Below are 13,708 nucleotides of genomic sequence, written 5' to 3' on the forward strand. Positions count from 1 at the left end.
CATATTTATCTTTGCATGTAAGTACACAGCAATTTCCATTTTCTACTAAACACTTTTTTTCAGGTAAGTACACAGCAATTTCCATTTTCTATTAAGCAAATCAGTTTGGAATTCTTTCTCTTGGTTTCCCGTGGCAGTCAGTGACAACAGAAGTTGATGCAATTTTGTACATGAAACTTGGATCAAAAATCTAATATTCAGAACTCACTTTTTGGGCACATTCTTCCTATTCACCAAATGAATACTGCTTTCTCATCAGAGCACATAAATTAATATTTTTCCTTCTCTCAAATGTAAAGGTTTGGTGAAAGTGACATTGATTTTGTTCCAGGGGTCATAGGCCAGAAATTTGCCCCTTGGGTTCCCAACTAATCATGTCAGTCCATCCAAAAACCAAACAGAAAAAGTAATGGTGGGAAACATGAAAGGAACTTTAATCAGTATAGCTATACTTGGAAGACAAAGGCTGTTTCCAGCCCTATCTTCAGGGATACTGACATAAACTTCCAGATTGCACAGACAAAAGGAACCAGAAATACCCAGTCCCAGCAGCCCTGTTAAAATAACGTCTAGTTGATTATTATCTCAGGATCCATCAGGCAGGTGATAAGAAAGTTGCAGTTGCCAGGGAGTGATTTCAGCTCACCACAAGACTTTTATGGACCCGACCTGCAGTTCCTGAAATCCCATGGTGACTCAAAAGTAAAGCAGACAGACACAAATGTTCACATTTGCAGACTCATGTGAAGTCAAGAGTTTTTTGGTCTTGTTTTGTTTTCTAAATTAGTAAAAACAACCTGTAAATCTTGGTTGGAATTCTGGCTAGAGAAGATAATTTAAATCGTGTCACTACTTTTCCCTTGATCTCTCACATCTTCGTAGCTCTCACAAGCACCCAAGAAAAACACTTTCCAAATGTCAGCTGTTCAATAAATGCATGGGTGAATCAGAGAATAAAGGTGAAAAAAGTCTCAAAACGTGGATGGATTTAGGAAATATAAAGAAGCACCAGACCAAACGCTCCCAACGCTCCTCCCCTCCACCCAGTCGAGCCCCAGGCTTTTGCACGGCTCCGGGGTCCGGGGAGGCTGCAGCACCGACTTGGGCTCAGAAGCTCCTGCGCAGTCCCGCTCCTTCCCGCCTCTCCGAACACCCCCCGCGTGTCCTCTCAAACTTCTTCCCAGTCTAATCCCCGGATTTTAGGCCTCAGAGGACACCTAGTCACCTCCCATCCCTTGTCTGCTGGTCCCCCGACTCCAGCCGATGACCGCGGAAGAAACGCGGAGGAAGCGCAAAGCCAAGTAGCTCCAAGTTGCGGGCCCGGCTGCCGCGCATGCTCCCTGACTGGACCAGGGTCAAGCTGGAATCCTCAAGAATGAAATCCACTTCTCCATATTTTGAAGGTAACCCTGCAGAGTCGGTGACCAGACTCCAGTTTCACGGGAGAGTAAACCTGGCCGTCCCGGAGAGCCGACCTCAGGCGGCTGCTCGCAAAGCCCGGAACAGGCTCCCGCTCCACTCCGCGCGCCTCCCTGCGTCTCCGGACATGCGCAGTGGCTCCCCGCGGCGGCGGTGGCTGTAGCCAAGTCTCCGGGCCGGAAGGTCCGGCGGTGTTAGGCCGACGGCTCGCTCTCTCCTGGGTCATGTCGGCCCAGAGTGACAGCGAGTTCCTGGTGCAGCGAGCTCGGGAGCTGGTGCCGCAGGACCTGTGGGCCGCCAAGGCGTGGCTGATCACTGCCCGCAGCCTCTACCCCGCCGACTTTAACATCCAGGTGAGGTCTGGGCCCGCGCGGCCGCCCGCGTGGAGGTGTGAGCTCCGCGCCCGGCCGCCCCGCCCGTCGCACTCCTCCCCACCTCCCGCTCAGCGCGCCGCTCGGTCCACACCCCTCCGCGGCGGAGCCCTCTGGAGGTCGGGCTGGTTGGGTCGCCGGGCGGTGTGGTGTTGCTCTGAGGCTGCACAGCACGGTTTCGCCCCTGGAAGGCCACTCTCCCATTCATTCATCCCAGTGGCAGCCATTTGCTCAGCGTCCCTTACTTTCGAAACGTTATCCCAGTGAGTCCTGGGAGCTGGACGGGTGGAAGTGAGCGCAGGGTCACGCTGCTTAGCCCTGGGCAGGGCTGCCACTAGTGTGGTCCCGTGTCACCAGGTGATGCTTTGCTCTCGGGCCCTCCCTTGCCCCGGAGGGGACTCCTTGAAGGCCCACCAGGGAGGCTGGAGGTGATGTGGAACCTGCCCCGGCACTGGGTGGTGACGGGGGCCTGCTGTGTGTTGCAGTATGAGATGTACACGATCGAGCGGAATGCCGAGAGGACTGCCACCGCCGGGAGGCTGCTGTACGAAATGTGAGTGAGCATCACTTACTGAGCGTTTGTTTGTGTGTGTGAAGTGGGAGTTGGGGAAGATTACTTAAAGTTCGTCTACATCGCTGGTACCCAGAGCTTACTTAGGAGTCTTTCCCTGTTGCTGACATGCCTTCTGCAGAGAAGTCATTTTATTCGCGTTAAAAAACTTCTAGCCACTAATTTATTTTGGGAATAAATTATGAATAATATATAATAAACATGTTCATTGCAAAAGTTCAAACAAAACTTAAGTGATAGAGAATAAAAAGTGAAGTCTCTCCTAACTCAACCAGAGTTAAGTTTTGTGTGTGTATCTGTACACCTAGACATAATACATATAAATGTTTTGGGGAGGGAGAGGTTACAAAAGTGAGGTTAAACTATTCAAATTCTGCAGCTCGCTTTCTTCTTGCATTATGGATGGAGCCCTTTCTATGACAGTATGTCAGGATTCTCTTTATTGTTTTTTGTGCCTGTGGAGCATTTCATAACCACTCCTTTCTTCTTAGACATTTAGATAGTTTCAACTTATTTGAAATTTTGTTCAGAATATCAGTAAGTAATTTCGTATTCATTGGAAGAGGATTCTAAGACATATTTTCATAGTTAGAAGGCATGTATATTTAAAATTTTAATCCATTACCAAATTGCTCTCCAAAAGGACTATCCCAGTTTTTATTTCCACAGATGTATAAAAGTGCCAGTTTTCCCACATCCTTGCCAACAGTGGCTATTATTAATCTCTCTCTCTTTCTCTCTTGTTTTCTGTCTTCCTTTTTTTTTCATATCTTTATTTTGGTTTGTTTTGCCATATCTAAGTATTCTTCTCAAATAAAGAAAAATGTAAAGTTAATATTCTTTCTTATTTTTTGGATACTGTATAAAATGTGACATTTTAATTTAATGTACATATTTTAAAAACAGGTTTGTGAGTTTCCCAGACCAGCCGGTGGTATGGAGAGAAATCAGCATTATTACATCAGCATTAAGGAATGATTCACAGGATAAACAAACCCAATTTTTAAGAAGTAAGAATGGAGTAATATTTTAATATTGTAGAAGTTATCATTTATGGAATACCAAATCATATGTAGGCATTTCACTAGAAAGTCACATCTGTAGTATTGGTATAAAACACATATGTTTTACTTTTGGCAACTAAAGTCTGTAATGTCACTCAGTCCCTTGAATATTTTTAGATCTCTTTAAGTTTAGTATGTGGAGCTATAAGTGAGACAAGGAAATTTATATTTTTAACACATTTTACAGTAACCAGAAAGTATTTGTAGACCTATGCAAAACAAGAGAGGAACTTTTCATAACTTGAAATTTAAAAAAAAAAAATTCCGTATTACTATAGCCAATCAAAGATTTCAAATTCAAGATAAAATATAAAGTAGGTGTTGAGGTCATTTTAACTGAAACAAGTGCATATTCTTTGTCTCAACCTGCAACAAGCACTGTTGTGACTGTCCACACATACCATTCTTATGCTCTGGATTCAGTAAAGCCTCCAAATGTTTTATCATATTTCAGTAAACCTCTTGTTCTAAATACTGTGGAGTTCCAAAGCCTACCAGGTTGTAAGTGAAACCTGACTATTTGTTCAGTACAAGAAATTGCCTTACTTGGCTATTGTTCAGTACAAGAAATTGCCTTACTTAACATATTTTGCTTCAGTATTTTCTCTCTGGAAGACATTTTAAAGGTAAATTTGTTGTACCCAGGTTTATTTGAAACCCTTCCTGGTCGGGTCCAGTGTGAAATGTTACTAAAGGTTACGGAACAATGCTTCAACACATTGGAACGATCAGAAATGTTGCTCCTTCTTTTGAGGCGCTTCCCTGAAACAGTAGTGCAACATGGGGTAAGATTAATTCTTTCCTTTTTCTTAAGAGAAAATAGAACTGATTATTGACAGATAAGTCAGTATATTTAGGAGCTACACTGTGTATTATACTAACGCAGAGAATCCCAGGAGCTCTGGATAAGGTAGACTTAAATCAAGAGTTTCTTTGTAAGTAAAGCTAAAAGGCCATCACTGTTGGCAAACGTTAGTTACACATTTTTAGGAGTTGTCTTATCAGTGTAAGGAAATAGACACCACATTCTGACAGTAGTATTTACTTATAATATTTACAGTGTTTGAATTTAAGTGAGAGCCATAATTCCTGGTCTTAACAGAGATGTTTTTCATGTGTTTCTGCCCTATTCTTGCCACATCTGTGATAATTATTGAGTGCTATTGGAGGCATTGGTTAAGTGCTAGGATTTCCTGAAGAAACCAAATCTTAAATGTTTCAGTAACTTCCCACAGCCCGTGAGTAATCAGGATTCAAACCCTTCATTCTGGTCATTCAAACTCTATTGGTTTGTCCTTCCAATGCCGTCTTTCTGGTTTCTGCCCCTGGTTAACCTTTTGCATACTTCCTTGTATTTGATTCTAGGGCTGCCATTATAAAGTAGAAATGGGGTGTCTTAAAACTCAGAAATTCTCCCACAATTCTGGAACCTGGAAGTCCAAAAGCAAGATGTTAATGGGCCATGTTTGCCCTAAAGATTCCAGGGAAGAGTCCTTACTTCTGATGGTGTCAGAGATCTTTCTCATGCCTCAGCTAGCAGTTGCATCACTCTCCTTTCTGCCTCCATTGTCATGTGGGCTTTCCCTGCTCTTCTGTGTCTTTCTCATAAGAACACCAGTCACTGGAGTTCTTGCCTATATGATCAGTATGACCACATCTTATTTCATTATAATTACAAAGACACTATTTTTTTTAAAGGTAAAACATATAACCATGCACCGCATAATGATATTTTGATCAGTAATGGACTGAATATATAATAGTGGTCCATAAGATTATACCACCTAGTGACTATATAGCCGTCTTAGGTTGTATAAAAACAATCCATGATGTTCACACAGTGATGAATTTGCCTAATGATGCACCTCTCAGGCCATATCCCATCAGTAGGTGATGTCTGACTATATAAGGTCATATTCTGAGGCTGTGGGTGGATATGAGTTTGGGGGATACTATTCAAACCATTCTACTCCCTGATCATGACTCTAACTTTTAACCTTCTGTGTAGTTTAATATTTTGCATTATTCCACTTCTACCATAGAGCATTCCAGTGTGGTTGCAAGAAAGATAATGCAAAGATCTTGGTGGATTTTGATAAAGGACTCTACTATACTTGGGCAGCGGTGATGGAAAGATGGCCTTAAAACTCAGACATTTCTGTCTAATCTTGCCCATTCTGAATGACTGGCTGCTCCACCAAACTCTTGAGAATGATGATTTTTGTCCTTCTCATGTATCTGGATATAGAGAATAAAGTTAGTTTCTACAATTCTTAGACAATCTGTTCATCTAGCCAGGCATGGAGGCAGATGGATCCCAAGTTTGAGGCCAACATTGGCAACTTAGCAAGACCCTTAGTAACTTAATGAGACCATCTTGAAAATAAAAAATAAAAAAGAGTGGGGATGTAATTCAGTGGTAGAGCACTCTTGTGTTCAATTCCCAGTGCAAAAACAGAAAATCTATCTGTATTATTCTAACTCCAGTTCCAGTGCTTCCCTAAAGTTTCTTTAAACAATCTATTAACATTTTAATTTTCCTAGTTTAGTGGGAAATAACTGAGACCAGAGTGGTGAAGTAATCAGTTTAACTTGGCCTTCTGGGTTGTGTTGCAAATGTATCAGAGAAGTTTAACTATATAAACTGTGTAATAAAATACATACTTTTTTTTTTTTTTTTTTTGTGGTGCTGGGGATTGAACCCAGGGCCTTGTGCATGTGAGGAAAGCACTCTACTGACTGCGCTATATCCCCAACCCCCATACTATTTGTTCATGTAATTCTGACATCTTAAACTGCACACATTTAAATGGTTAATTTTATTTTGAAACAGTTTGGCCTTGGGGAGGTACTTTTAGAAGCTGAAACTATCGAAGAACAAGAATCTCCTGTTAACTGCTTTAGAAAATTATTCGGTAAGAAATATTGTATTTTGTATTACTTCCTTGGGGTGAGTAGAGTATGGTGGGATAGGTCATTTATGGAATGCAGAGGAACTCTTTGCATTATTAAATTCAAGTCTTAAGTTTTTTTTTCAATCCAGAAAGCATTTTAAACAACTTTTAGACTTTTAGTTTGTAATATTTGAACTTCTGAAAGAATATGTGCAGCCTTACATATAAGTGAGAAGCAAGATCATAGCTATCTGAGTCCACCACCACCCAGTGTGAGTGCTGGACCTTTTCCCACAACTTTGGATCTGCTTGGGCATTTTTTCACTGCCTCCTTTCACTAGTATCCCTTTGCATGGCGATTTTTAAGTAAGTGTGCCATAGGGGTTTTCCCATATGTTTCAGATGCTACATTAAATGAGCTCTAATGTGGATTTTGTTATTGCCAGAACCCTAAGGTAACTGACAACCTGATCAGTTTTTTCTTATTTTTCCCCTTCCACAGTTTGTGATGTCCTTCCTCTAATAATTAACAATCATGATGTTCGGTTGCCTGCCAATTTATTATATAAATACTTGAACAAAGCAGCTGAATTTTATATCAACTATGTCACTAGGTCTACTCAAATAGAAAATCAGCATCAAGGTAAGTGGGACTATCCTGCAATTTTATTTAGACAGGATTTAGTAACATTGCAACTTCAGAAATCCCTTATCAATTCGACTCCTGACCTATGAATGCATATAGTTTGACAGTTTTTGTAAAGGATGTTATCAAGAAAACAAAATATTACATTAAGAAATGACATGTTTCAAGAACCATTTCTATCCCTTGATCAAAACATTCTAGTTGCTGACCTGTAACATTAATGCACTTAACTCTTATAGGTACCACAGCTCAAAATTCACTTCCTTCTTAGACCAGAGGCCAGTTGAGATTCACATACACAGTCATGCATTGCTTAGTGATGGGAATGCCTTCTGAGAAATGTGTTGTTAGGAGATTTCATGATGCAGACATCAGAGAGTGTATGTGCATGAACCTAGGGGGCATGGCCTGCGACACACCTAGGCTGTAGAGTTGAGCCTGTTGCTTCTGGGTGCTAACCCTGTGCGGTGTGTTACCGCACTGAATACTGCAGGCCAGTGTAGCACAATGGGAAATATTTGTCTAAATAGATCTAAATGTAGAGAAGATCCAGGGACAGGACTGTACACTACTGTAGACTTTATAACACTGTACACTTAGGTTACACTAAACTTATAAAAATTTATAAATTTATAAAAAATGTATTACTGAAGTAATAAATTAACGTTAGTTTACAAACAAAAAAATTTTTGTGTGTGTGTAGTACTGGGGATTAAACCTAGAAGGTCTCTACTATTGAGCCACATCCCAGACCCCTGTTTTTCATCTTTATAAGCTTTTTTCTGTTAATTAAAAAAAAATTTTGCTACACGGGCTGGTGCACACCTGTAATCCTAGCAACTCAGGAGAATAAGGCAGGAGGAAAAGGCACCCTCAGCAACGGTGAGGCACTAAGCAACATGGTGAGACCCTGTCTCTAAATAAAATAAAAAGTAGGCCTGGGGGTGTGGCTCAGTGGTTGAGTGCCCCTGAATTCCAATACCTGGTACCTCCTCCCCAGTTTTTTTTACTATGCCACACACACATACTAGCCATGGCTACGCAGAGTCAGGATCATCCATATCACTATTTTGTATGTCCACATCTTGAGCCACAGGAAGGTCTTCTAGGGCAGTAGCATACATGGAGCTGCCAGCTCCTACAGTAGCGATGCCAGTGTTATTTTGGAGTCCTTTCTGAGGGACCTGCTGGAAGCTCTCAAGGAGTTGTCACTCTTTTCAGAAATATGTCCATGGTACTTTGCTTATTTTTTCCCCCCCATTAGATTTCCTTTTAAGTAGAAATCACACCATGATCTTTTCTCTCCATTAATGAAACCCTTTGGGTATTGGTACCCATGTTTTCAAGCCTGTTAAGGAACTTGTTGAGGTCTACAAAAGCTGCTAAACCTTTCATTGTGAATTTTATTGGGGGTTCTTCTCTTGCAAGTTCCTTTTTTCTTATGTCTTCTTCAGCTCATGTTCACTAGGTAATAGGAGTTTTTCAGCTCCATTTAATCCTGTGGGACTGCTGTTGGGTGAGCAGTCCATCACTGACCGAAGGTGACTGTGATGTGTTGGGGTTCTGCACTCTGTTCTTTTGAATGAGGAGTTAGACCTTTCTTTATGAAGTTACTGTTTATTACATAAATAGTAAGTAGTAATGTTAATTGTAGGCTACTTTTTTCCCTCACATCTCAGGTGCCCAAGATACGTCTGATTTAATGTCACCTAGCAAACGTAGCTCTCAGAAGTATGTAATAGAAGGGCTCACTGAAAAGTCATCCCAGATTGTGGACCCTTGGGAGAGGCTGTTTAAAATTTTGAATGTCGTTGGAATGAGATGTGAATGGCAGATGGATAAAGGAAGACGGTAATAATTTATTTCTGAAATTGCCTATCAAATTTTTTGATTGTGTAATCTTGGGATCCTTGTTAAAAAAAAATTACTTTTCTTTTTTAATTCCTTTATTTATTTAATGTGGTGCTGAGGATTGAACCCAGTGCCTCACATACCATGGCTCAAACCTAGAGCTTCATGCATGCTAGGCAAGCACTCTACCATTGAGCTACAGCCCCAGCCCTCAAAAATACTTTTTTAAAACTAATATAATGCATAGGTACACTTATTTGGGGGAAGATTTTGTAATATTTAATATTTATGCAAAGAGTGTGGTTTTTCACTTTATTAAATGACTCCTAGTTGAAATATAGACTCATAAAGAGATATTGAGTTTGAAGCTTTCCATGATAGTTCAGAGAAAAGAAAAGTTACTTGACATGTGTCTGTCATGAAACCTTGGTCTGATTGTTGCCCTAATTCAAAAGCAGACATTTTCAGACTACAAAAAATAATTTTAATATGAATAAGACACTTCTTAAAAGAAGAAATTCAGATGGACATCAAATTTGTGAAAAAATGCTGAACTTCATTAGCCAGCAGGAAAATGCAAATCAAAACCATAATGAGCTATCACCCCAGTTAGAATGGCTCTTATGAAAAAGATAAAAAATAACAAATTCTCATTAAGATGTGGAGAAAAAGGAGTCTTATACACTGTTGGTGGGAATGTAAATTAGTGTAGCCACTATGGAGAACAGTGTGGAGATTCTCCCGGAAGACTGAAGGTAGGAATGCTGCATTGATTCATCTCTTCCATTTCTGGATATTTTATCCTAAGAAAATGAAATGAGCATGTCAGAGACAACTGCAATGTCCAAGTTCATTGCTTCACTATTCACAATAGCTAAAATGTAGAATTTACCTAGGTGCCCAACAGATGAATTTGTATAAAGAAATTGTGTTATTTATATGTCATAGAAGATTATTCAGCTTTAAAGAAGAATGATATCACTTGTGGCAAGGGATAGAATTGGAGGACTAAGTGAAATAAGTCAGATACAAAAAGACAAATTTCACATATTCTCTCACATGTGGGTGTTGAGAAAAATCAATTAGAATGTATAACAGTGATTACTAGAAGGTAGGAAGGGTAGAAGAAAAGGATAGTAAGAGGTTAGATTACAGCTTCCCAAACACAGTTAGATAGAAATAATAAGTATTCTACTGAATAGTGGAAGCACAGTAGTTTACAACAAGGTTTTCTTTCTTTCTTTTCTTTTCTTTTTTTTCGCGGGGTGGGGTGCCGGGCAAGTATCTTACTGCTGAGCAGTGTTATCCCTAACCCCACAACAACTTCTTATATATTTTATGAATAACTAGAATAGAGAAATACAAAGGCTCCGAACCCACTTGGTTATAAAGGAGTTGGAAACTAAATTATCCTGCTTTGATCAGGACAGATTATACAGATGTATTGATATATACCTATAGCAGATGCCTTAAATATGTATATTAAAAAAAATAACTTAAACAGTTGCATTTGGTAAATGTAGATTCTATCAGAGCCTTTCTTTAGACCTTTTGCTGAGGAGTTCAGATAACTGATACATTTTATCATCCTCTGTCTTTCAGAAGCTATAGTGACATATTGCATAGAATGAAGGATCTCTGCAGATACATGAACAACTTTGATAATGAAGCACATGCAAAATATAAAAACCAAGTGGTTTATTCTACTATGTTAGTCTTCTTTAAGAATGCATTCCAGTATGTCAACAGCATACAGCCATCTCTCTTCCAAGGTTGGTTTACCATCTTTTTTTTTAGAGTTTTCTAAAATACTTGTTTAGTAGGGATGGTGAGGAGGACACAGCTGTTTACTTTCACCTTTGTTTCTGGATCCAGAAACTGTAGAGTAGTACTTGTGCTCTTTGTGGCTGGTGATTTATTTTGACTTAGTTTGGCTTAAGTTGGTAGTTTTTAATGTAATGTTTTATTTAAAATTCCTATGTCAAGGATTATAGTGGTACTTGTGAAACTAAATAACAAATCACATGTCACTATTTTGAAAAAAGAGCAGATGTAGCAAAGAATTTAAGCAGAGTGGATCTCCCTGGGAGTAATGTTACCCTCCAGAGGATATTTGGCAATGTCTAGAGACATTATTTATTGCCACAGCTGGGTAGGGAGGAGTTGCATCCATTTACCTATTAGCATCCAATAGGTAGAGGCCAGGGATGGTACCAAACATCCTCCAGGTCACAGGACAGCCCAAAAGGTTAATAGTGACAAGGTTGAGAAACCCTGGTGTAAGTTATTTGTCCATATTTTGACTGAATGGTGTGGATTAAATTTACAAAACAAAGTTTACAAAAATGTACAAAGACATTACCATAGGCAAAGATTTAAGTGAGATGTTAAATAATGTGAATTAGTTCTAGAAAGTTTGAAAAATAGAAATAAGAAGGTAAAGTCACCCACAATAATTTTACTTTTGTGTATTGCCTTATAGTTTTTCATGTTCTTATTTTGTTTGGAGTTTATAACCATATGTGTAGTTTTGTTATCTTTTTATAGTAATTTTATGACTCAAGCTTATTGTAAAAAAAAAAAAAGTTAAGAAACAAAACAAATACAAAGAGGAGTGACCACTTGCTTTCATCAGTGAGAGAGAACATTTATTAACCATTTAGTTTTTTCCTACCTATATATACTTGTTTGTTCACCTATTCAGGATCACAGTGAACAAGTTTTATTTTGTTTTTTGTTTGTTTATTCATTTTAAGAAATGATACTTTTAAAAATATGTTCTAATTAGTTTTACATGACAGTAGAATGCCCATGATATGGCATACATAAATGGAGTATGACATATGTACATGCATGACTATATGATGTAGAATCCCACCATCATATAGTCATGCATGTACATAGGGTAATAATGTCTGATAAATTCTAATGGGCTTTGTTTTGTGTGATGATTGCCACACTTCAGCTAATATTAAGTATCGTTTTTCTTGGATGTTTTTTACATTTGGTGTTTTCCGCCACCCATAGGTCCCAATGCTCCAAGCCAAGTTCCCCTGGTTCTTCTTGAAGATGTATCAAATGTGTATGGTGATGTAGAAATTGATCGCAATAAACACATACATAAAAAGAGGAAACTGGCTGAGGGAAGAGAAAAACCCATGGTAAATCCTTTTAGATACAATTAACAGTATGTGTTTATGGTTTGCTAGACATGAATTTTGTAAAATATGGTTTCAGAACTCAATTGATAAAGCTTATTTGTTCTTTTAATTATACAGTATAATCATAGTATAAATGGGGGGTCTCACTGGAGACAATCTTATTTCCAAGAAACATTTGGCAATATCTAGAGACATTTTTAATTGTCACAGCTATGCTCTGGTTGGGGAAAGGTTGTTAATTAGTTGTCACCTAGTAAGTAGAGGCCAAGGATGGTGCCAAACATCCTCTAGCTCAGAGGACAATCCAAAAGATTAATAGTGACAAGGTTGAGAAACCCTGTTATAAGTTATTTGTCCATATTTTGACTGGATGGCATGATTTTAATTTGTGAAACAAAGCCAAGATGACATTGCACTTGGAGCAGGGTGCTATAGTGGGTACTGGCCTCAGAAGGGCAAGGGCCAAGGTGTAGGAGTACTCTGAACAACTCACATGCAATCTAGGAAGGCTTTCATGGAGAAGCAGCATTGAAATCTGCCTGTAAGGGTGTAGGATTTCGTCACCTGGAATTGGGAGGTAGATTTTGTTGAGAGAGGACCATGTGCACAAAGACACAAGAGGCCAGAGAATGTGAATTTTCCATCTTCTAACCCAGCTAGGCGGCAAGCCTATGCAGGACAGCGATTTCCTTTCTTAACAATAAAGTCACTAGTGAAGGCCAGTGTGTACAGGAAAGTGGAGAGGCCCTAGTTCAGGAGTCAGCACACTTCTCTCAGTGGTCAGGTAATAAATATTTTCAGCTCTGTTGTTATAGTGCAAAAACATCGATAGACAATGCATGAACAACCACCATGGTTATGTTCCAATAAAACTTTATTTACAAAACAGGATTGGTCTCACAGATGGCAGTTTATTAATCCCTGCTGTCGTCAAAATGCCCAAAGGGAACCAGGAGCCTCACCTATTTTTTTCATTCCTCTTCCCATATTTTCAATTTCTTGACTCACATTTCTTAGTCCTTGAGTAGCACTTTTGAGGATCCTGGGTATGATGAGAAATGTGCATTAAGGTTCCATTAATTCAAATTCTCTAAAGGCTCTGTAATAAGAGGGTGGATTGGAGCCAGGAAGACATAAAACTCTTCTGAATTCTCACAGGTTAATAACCTTTGTTATATTTCCTCTCAGAAATATACAAACAGTTCTGCAGATTATTTGAGGTCTGACCATGAGCCCCAAGTTGACAACTCTTCTTACCAGGTTCTCTCAGATGCCCTGTGTCTGCTCTTTCTTTCTTGCCTGACATTCCTGGGTGGGGAGATCTCGTCAGTGCTCCTTGATGCCTTATCTAGGTGCTTCATGAAGACTTCACACATCCCTTTCTCTCATGTAGGAACAGGTTTTATTACTGGTGTTAAGTAAAAGTAACGACTTGTCTCCATATAATTCAGTATTTAACAGCCCCAAACCATCATTTTCTCTCCTTTCTTGCCATTCGCTGTTCTGGTTCAAACCAACAAAATTTCTGTGCTAGACAATCAGTGGTCATTCTGTCTCCCATCTTGCACCCTTGCTCCCCACAGCCTCTTCTCTACCCTGCAACCAGGAATCTTTTGAAACATGAATCAGATATCACACTCCTGCTTTACAACCTCTGACAGCTTCCTGTGGCACTGAGACTAAAGCCAGAGCTTGCAAAGCCCTCCTGAGCGGGCTCTTCCTTCTGCAGCT

The 13,708-nt window shown here is 39.6% G+C and overlaps 1 protein-coding gene across 5 annotated transcripts in view; it reads left to right on the forward strand.

Moving 5' to 3' along the window:
* The first annotated feature begins 1,549 nt into the window (after positions 1–1,549).
* Ints10 (integrator complex subunit 10) overlaps positions 1,550–13,708 on the forward strand; it is a 33,135-nt gene continuing 20,976 nt past the window's right edge. For 2 of the 5 annotated variants that reach the window (XM_058580408.1, XM_058580409.1), the window contains exons 1-9: positions 1,551–1,772; positions 2,276–2,343; positions 3,268–3,371; positions 4,071–4,210; positions 6,259–6,340; positions 6,822–6,962; positions 8,645–8,816; positions 10,419–10,588; positions 11,844–11,977. In XM_058580408.1, the coding sequence (XP_058436391.1) occupies positions 1,644–1,772; positions 2,276–2,343; positions 3,268–3,371; positions 4,071–4,210; positions 6,259–6,340; positions 6,822–6,962; positions 8,645–8,816; positions 10,419–10,588; positions 11,844–11,977 (1,140 nt within the window). In that variant the 5' untranslated portion in view covers positions 1,551–1,643. Of the gene's footprint in view, positions 1,773–2,275; positions 2,344–3,267; positions 3,372–4,070; positions 4,211–6,258; positions 6,341–6,821; positions 6,963–8,644; positions 8,817–10,418; positions 10,589–11,843; positions 11,978–13,708 lie in introns of all 5 variants that reach the window. The other 3 variants (XM_046447798.2, XM_046447799.2, XM_058580410.1) reach the window with 2 other exon arrangements.

Source organism: Marmota monax, unplaced genomic scaffold (assembly GCF_021218885.2).
Source record: "Marmota monax isolate L192 unplaced genomic scaffold, Marmota_monax_Labrador192_F-V1.1 WCK01_AAM20220418_F8-fsc00040, whole genome shotgun sequence".
Classification (NCBI taxonomy): Eukaryota; Metazoa; Chordata; class Mammalia; order Rodentia; family Sciuridae; genus Marmota; species Marmota monax.